Here is an 8,170-nt window from a genome sequence, read left to right as displayed (position 1 = left end):
AAGCAGGGATCTTTTTTTAAACGCTTGTAATCCTTTTAATGTCTGACACTTTGCTCTCTCAATACACAAAATCGAGCAAATCAGCATCCCGAACCTGGAGGCGCGACGGAGGGTGTGTGGGGTCTCCAGGGTGCATTGCTTATCAATGCACAATTGGACATGTCCTTATTAGACTTTATTATGGGGATGGAGACTGTGATATTGTTGGCATTGGCCACCCGTGACAGCCCTCGAATCCTTTTCCTCAAGATTCGGGTGCTTCTCTCAGGTAAAGAGATTTTTCGAAATCAAAGAAGGGGGTGGGAGCGGATGGCGAGTAGGGTGTGGGGGTGTCCGCTTTTGTTCTGCAGAAAAAGGGGGCTTGTTCTTCGCAGATCAGCCTGACATTTGAACCGGGAGTAGCGCCAAGGGAGACGCTTGACAGCGGTGTGGGATGGGAGCAGAGAGCGCCGCGAAGGAGCCTCCCGTGTGCACTTCTCCCACAGCCAAGTGGATCAGGGGTCTCGAACCTCTTCCAAACCAGTGACGAGACCGAGCCGGCGCAGGATCACTCACACCTGGACCCCGGGAGAGAGAGAGAAGAGGGGGCGATCCTGACATTACGGATGAATTTCTAAGACTCACAGGCTTAAGAAAAAAAAGAGAAAGAAAGAGAAAAATGAAAATAGATTAACTAAACCATACAGTGCCCTTTTCAACAATTCATCGCTCAGAGCGGTTTCTGCAAGTGCACTTAAGAGTTTTGCCAACATTCTATTTCAAACGAGCAGTTGAAGTCATTAATCAACTTGAACCGAATGGTGCGCTCAGTGGAGCATTAGCGGACTATGTCCGTTTGACATTGATATGATCAGAAACAAGTCTGCTGTGCGCCCGTGAGCCCTACCAGGACCTCTGACTTGTGGATTTCTATGAAATAATTTGGAGCTTTGATTTCCCACAAGAACGTCTGGATTGACAGCACTGATAGTCTAAATTTCCTGAAAGCTCTTTCGCCTCCATCCAATATGCGACCCGCATTTAGATGTAGCTACGTGTGAGTACCATGCTCTTTTTCCAGCTTCACTGTTTTCACATCAATTTTCCAATTGAATCTAATTTGTGATATTTCACACCCGCTTTACAGGTTTATACACATGGTTGCATTCTTCTTCTACGCTCAGGTAAGTTACCTGTCTTTTATTTTTGCCTATTAAGAATATAATCGTTGAGGGACTTCATTTTAGAATGAAACATTTGTTGCCACTTATTCGATTCGAATATGATGTGAAATGACTATATCAGATGGCCCCCGCGGCAGATTGGGCGGCCCGCCGGGTCACCCCTGTTGTGGACCCTGGCACAGATCGTCAGGACGTGCTTGTCTTGTGAAAAATGTCGTGGGGATTTGCTTCCTCTGCGAACAACGTTGCTCTCATTCCATCACAGCCGACCGTGACAGGTGGAGAGGAAAAATAGCGGAAGGCGATCAAAAAATAAACATTAAAGAATTTAAATTGTTTTACATAACCGCCTTCGGTTAGAGGGGAAGCTGCCGTTTTATATATATATATATATATATATATATATATATATATATATATATATATATATATGTATATATATATATATATATATATATATATATATATATATATATATATATATATATATATATATATATATATATATATATATATGTGTGTGTGTGTGTGTATCCCCATACATGTACTTATGTACTTGTGTACACGTACTGATTGTGATGACATCTAATTTCTGACAGGTAACCAATCAGTCCCCGCCTAATTTCACGCAGCATGTAAGCGCGCAGAGCAAAGTGACGGACCGCGTGAGCCGCAGGTTGATCCGGATCTACCAGCTGTACAGTCGGACCAGCGGCAAGCATGTGCAGGTCCTGCCCAATAAGAAGATCAACGCCATGGCTGATGATGGAGATCTGCACGGTAAGGTCTACCCACGTCTGTCTTGAAGGCATCCCGATGTCCTATAAAGGATAAGTTGGAGAAGTTAAAATTAGATTACAATTATTTCTAATGAGGGAAATTTAGTTATATATTTTTTTAAGATTGGCCAATTCAAATGAACCGAAATGTAATGTATTGCTTTGCCTTGCTGATATAGACAAATGCACATTTTATATTTTCACTTTTGTTTGGAGCATATCTACACACAATCTGTATGCAAAATAGAACATCATTTGTATATTTATAATTCCTTGTCTATCAGTCTTCTCTATAGAACGATATTCTTAAATTCCATTCAATAACAGTTTTTGTAAATCTTTATTGAAAGAATAGAACACACACAAAAAAATCTGCCTTAAAAAGGCCACAAAGAGAAAAAAATACAAATGTACACTTTCCATTTAATTATCTATGCATTTTTTATCTACCATTGAAATTTGCAAGTAAAGTGCCAGCAAGATACATCATTTTTATACCTCACAAATCTGAATCTGAATATATGTATATTTTTTTCAATTTCACAAATCATTAAACGCCAAGTGACCATTTGATTTCATTCATATTTTGCACCATTTGGTCTGGTGTGTCTTCGGAAGGCATGAAGCTCACGGACTGTCATTTTGACTGTAGAGGGTGCATCCTCCAGAGATTCTGTTGGTCTGGAAGAACCATTAAAGTCTTACGTCGACCTCCCAAAAATTTCCTGCATAGTTCAAGTCCCCAAAATCGAATGCATTTAAATTGTCTTAAGTAGACCTTCACAGCAGTTCCCTGTAAATGTTGTTGTTTTGGGGTAGGGTAAGAACTGAGGGAGTGTCGGGGTTGAAGTGTACCTCTTTACTAAATATAAATATGATACAAAATTACATATCCGCAATTTTTTTTATTTTATTTTATGTTCTTAATAGATTTGTATTCAGTTCAACTTAGTCTCAGTCCCTAGTACTCCAGTAACCATCACGGAATAGAGCTAGAGTATTTAAGACAACATAGATTTACTCCGATTGTATACAGTTGTGATGATGCAATTCTTTTTCAAATAACGTGTGTAGAAAACTAAAAGTGGCCTGCCAACATAACTATTTGTCTGCAAATTCACTCAGATTCATAAATCCAGGCCTTTTTTTTCATCTTGCTGAAAAGCAATCCAGATGAGGGAAAGCCCATAATTCCTTAGCATTACAGTATTTTGGGGGATATAGAGATAAATGTGAAGCTTCATGTTAGAGGCCAATGCAGATTTATTTGAAAATACATTTTGGATGGGGATGATGGGCCACCTTCCTTAACTTTCAAAGACTCAAAAGACACCTGGTTATATCATTTTGAAAGAATTTCAGGACACATAAATCCATAGGAATCATTCCACAGGATCTTGTGTTCTATTTGTGGACAGAGAGGGAAAAGAAATGCTTGCAAAGGCTTTTCTGTATCTGATCTATATTTACACATACATAATGTCTTATTAAGTGAATCTTCCAGGTCAGAGCAGGCGCATGAAAATATAGTTGGAGGCGTTTTAGATCATCACTAATTTGCTCTCGCTACCATGTGTCAACAGACCTGCTGCATTTGCTAATGGCAATGTTTTCTTTCTCCGCCAGCCAAGCTAATTGTGGAGACAGACACATTTGGAAGCCGTGTGCGTATCAAGGGAGCCGAGACTGGCCTCTACATTTGCATGAACAAGAGGGGGAAGCTCATTGGCAAGGTGAGAAATTGGACTGATGCTGGATCTTGGGCACGCGAGTTGAATTAAAGGAGGTGCAGTGGGATTCATAGACAAAAATAACAAATATCCAATTTCTATTATATTTTGTTAGGTATTATGTAGATATTTAGGAAGATACATCCAATGGCATTGTATCAAAAAATCAGAGGTGCGAGATAATAAGAGGCATTTGAATACACAACAGTGAATTAACACATTTAACAGTATTATTTTTGGAAAGAGATGTCATAAAACTATGAAAAACAGTAATCGGATTAACTGTATGGCAGTAACATGATGACCGAACAATGTCCCCATCCACTTTTGTCACATAATAAGGCATGTATCTCTCGAAAGATAAGTGGCCATAAATTTGAGCCTTGAGGACGACCAACACATAACAGAACGTTTTGAGCGCAAAAGCATTTCTGTTGAAAAAGTACTTTGCTTCAACTTGTTCGCAAAATTCTATTGCCACATATTTATACATGCAAGTGACTTTAAACAAAATACTTAGTCATGGTGCTGAATGAAGTACTCCAAAAGTGAGTGAACGACAATTAATTAAGGGGCATATTCCCCTGTTGCTTAAGTCAATTCCTTACACGCCTTTCTTAAGCACTTTCAAGGGGTTGTGATTCTTCCGTCTAGGCTTCCAAATGTGTAATTGGTGAAAACCCGTGCAGCCACTGAAGAGGTGTGAGCCATTGAAATGTGAGGATGCCTGCAAGTCCAGCATTGTGGGGTTTTCCTGAGACATGTAAATTTCATAGAGATCCATTTGGAATATATACGTCAAACTTTAAATGTGAAATGTGAAATTGACTTGCATATGGATTTGGAGGCTCCCCAGTGACGTGCGCGGCTCATCTTATGGCTACTTTGAAGGAGCATGTGTGTTTGCTTTCTGTATTTCATGAATACACTAAAAGTCATTTAATCACCCAATCAATAAAAACATAATTCTTACTACTAGTGGCATAATGCCCATCGGCATGCCTTCGTCACAACGTTCTCTTACGCTAGTGTTTTGAGAGCACAAGAACATGTTTTGTCTGCACAAAAATGTTTTTGGTTGCAAGAACTCATTTATATTTTGTGTAAAATTTCATTTCCTGTCAGTTTTTTTTCCATGTGTTTTTTGCTACCCTCTCGCTTGCTCTCAATCATGCCGTTGTACTCAGAGTTACCATTAGCATAGATACAGTATGAAAAGAGCTTTTGAGCAGCGTACCCATAGGTAACACTAGATGGAGCCTGGAGCAACATGCAGAGTAGCCACCATCTTGAAGCAGGAGTTCCTCAATGGTCCCGCCTTTGCGCTTCTTTTATTTCTACTGAGACCTTGGGCATTAGTACACTTCAAAAATATCATAACCCCCTGAATTTTTAAGCAATTTTCATGCAGTTTTTTATTGTTGTTGTTGAAAAGATCAGACAATACATACAAAATCAGTGTCCGTTGAAACATTCAGTGTGAAATGTTTCTTTACTCAAAAATATTGACTTTTAAGAAAATAGTAAGCTGAAAAAAAGGCAGCAGTTAAGAGCATTGTTAATAGATTACCGGTATATATATTAGAATGTAAAATTATATTATGTTATATTTATTGTATAAAATATTAGCCAGACTATACAATATCCAATACCTTAAACATCTACAAAGGTAGCATTAATGTAAATATAAAAATACAATTTGGCACAGTAGACCATAATTAATAATTGAAAAATAAGCACGTTTCATTGTTTGATTAAGTTTCCACTAAATGACACTAATACATGTCACTAAAACCCATGAAATCGCAACGCTTTACCCATCTTTTGATAAGTGTTGCCCACGTTATAGATATGGCATTAACGTAATTTTTTAAAATTAATTATCAAATTGGACATCTGTGTTTTTCACACGACAGCAACGATATATAATATTACTTTTTAGAAGCTTGGTCCCTGTCCCTATCTGCGCCCCTGCTTTCATCCCCTCCCTTCTCTGTCCGCACATAAACACACTGCCCTCTCTTCCCACCCACCTAGCACCCTGCCTCGTATACCATCTGCCCATAGCTCAATTGCAGCATGTCCCAGCCCCATGAGCATTTGTGTGAAAAAGACACAGCAGAAAGAGTATTTTGGATGTACCTGGTCATAAGATCTCATCATACCCATTCTTGAATTTTTTTTAGCAGAACAGTGAGTCACTGTGCTACCATAGCTAGTTGTCGCGCATTATAAGAATAATTGCTGATGTTACTTATTTTTATCAGCCAATTAAGAGTGAGAATTCACTCAACTTTCTACAGTACAAGTCATCCCCACAATAAATCATCATCATTGGTTGCTAAAAAATCATTGTTTTCCACCAGCCCAATTTGTAATGTATGTAACATATGCTGTATTTACAGAATGAGGGGAGGAGGGCTCAGTGAGTTAGCATGTGTCTGGGAGAGTGCGTGCAGGGGACAGGCAGTTAATATTTTGCTTTCTATTTCTAAGCTTTAAAAAAAAAAGCTGTATTATTATTTTGCAGAAAAATGGACAAGGCCGTGATTGCATCTTCACTGAGATTGTGTTGGAGAACAATTACACCGCGCTAAGGAATGCCCGGTATGAGGGATGGTATATGGCCTTCACCCGTCGAGGACGGCCACGAAAAGGCTCACGGACACGGCAGCACCAGCGTGAGGTCCATTTTATGAAGAGACTTCCAAGGGGTCAGCAGCCTGCAAATCCCAGCCACCACCGACCATTTGACTTCATTCACTACCCCTTCAACCAAAGGACTAAACGTACACAGTACTCATCAGAGCGCTGAGGAATGGAAGTTGAAAAAGGTGGCGGGGCAGAAGAGAAACAGACAGACTGGTAGATTTATCAGTAGTAGATTCAGAGCCCTCTTCTGTTCCTCTTAACTGAGCAATACCCTCTTTATGTGTAGTTGCTGTATTATTTTTTGAGTGGGAGACTGTAAATAGACAAAAATGAGAACTCTATTTTTGTACATCAGATTTTTAATTCCTGAGTGTAAAATCAAAAAAGCAAACTGAGTTATATTTTTAGATGCACAGAACTCATTGACTTATTGTTGACAAGTTAGTGGATTGTTTTTTATGTCTGTTTTACTATTGAGGTTTTCTGCATATTCTTGCCTGCTGCTCAAGGAATCTTGAACGGATTGGTCATTGCCAGAATCACATTTTTCTATGGAGAGGAATTCACTTACCAATGACCATGTTCATGAGGTGACATTGGCAGATTGGCTCCTTTCCAGACTACATATGATGAGGGCAATACCTGTATGCAAGTCAAACACAGCAAGCTTTTGCAGAATCTGGTTGAACAAAGGCAGCTATATTTGATTATCGCAGGTTTCCTATACTGACTGTGGACTTGTGAACAAAAGACGTAAGGTGTTAAGGAACCCTGGACATCCTCAAACTTTCTTGTGCATTGTCCCCTTTGTATGTCTTGTTTTCATACATAAAATATATATTTTATTTGATGTGTAAAATAATTTTAAGGATGAAATATTTATTAAAATGTGTAATAAAATACTGAAAATAAATTCTTGTTTGCTACTGCTTGGATTTTGATCTGTTCTGTTTGCGCCTTAATCCAAACGCTAATAATCACAATCAGTTTTTCAACACATACATATACATTATACTTTATACAGTGCTGGGCATTCCGTCCCGGGGGCAAAACGGCCGTCCCTCCGTTCTGGACAGGCACCCATTTTCGGGATGGAGGACGGGGAGCGACAAATTTAAGGGACATACTAAAAAAGGACAGAGGTGGATTTTAGTCCGTCCCACTAATCGGCCCTCATGCGTGTGAAGTGGTCGCAAAATTGGCAAAGGACAAAAATTGTCTCAGAACGCTTCAAACACACCACTAGTTACCCAACGGCGTGGACTTACTTACACTGGGAATGCCCCGGCAAATATCATATAAAATAATAATCATAATCATAAGTCCGACTCTACTTTGCGGGTTTCACTTATCGCGGTGTGTTCTGTCCCCCCATGAACCGCGATGAATGAGGGATCACTGTATTTGCTGATTAATTGGTGTAATTTATCTAAATGTAATTCCACAAAATAGCGCACTGTGTAATGATTGCCAAGATTGCAATATTCCACCTAAATTTAAGGTTAATGCCACAGAGATGCAAATAGAATTGCTAATTAACAAAATCATTTTTTATATTTCAACAATGATTAATACAACTGTATGGAGAAGCTCTTAAACAAAAATGATATTTTGGATTCTAAAACAGTGTTTATTTTTAATGGAAAAAGTTATTAAGTCATTATTATTAATTAATGTTATTACATGCATTGCAGCACAAAAAATACTTTAGTAGTTGAATGTTATACTTGACTTTTTAAGTCTTTTCTTTCTCTTTGTGTTTTTCCTCACATTCATCTTGCACTAACACCTTTTCATTGAGCAGAGGAAACACTCTTGTCTTCCGTATCAGCCCAGATGAAACCTG

The 8,170-nt window shown here is 38.8% G+C and overlaps 1 protein-coding gene across 1 annotated transcript; it reads left to right on the top strand.

The window, feature by feature from the left end:
* The first annotated feature begins 395 nt into the window (after positions 1 to 395).
* On the top strand, positions 396 to 7,150 carry fgf8a (fibroblast growth factor 8a). Its single transcript, XM_086044860.1, has 5 exons — positions 396 to 1,036; positions 1,127 to 1,163; positions 1,763 to 1,943; positions 3,569 to 3,675; positions 6,203 to 7,150. Exons 1-5 carry the CDS (start codon positions 1,008 to 1,010, stop codon positions 6,485 to 6,487), a joined length of 639 nt encoding a protein of 212 aa, XP_085900986.1. The 5' UTR covers positions 396 to 1,007; the 3' UTR covers positions 6,488 to 7,150.
* The last annotated feature ends 1,020 nt before the right edge of the window (positions 7,151 to 8,170 follow it).

This window comes from Filicampus tigris, chromosome 11 (genome assembly GCF_054856515.1).
Source record: "Filicampus tigris isolate MCC_2025a chromosome 11, RoL_Ftig_1.0, whole genome shotgun sequence".
Lineage (NCBI taxonomy): Eukaryota > Metazoa > Chordata > Actinopteri > Syngnathiformes > Syngnathidae > Filicampus > Filicampus tigris.
This window is presented reverse-complemented; position numbering and strand designations above follow the sequence as displayed.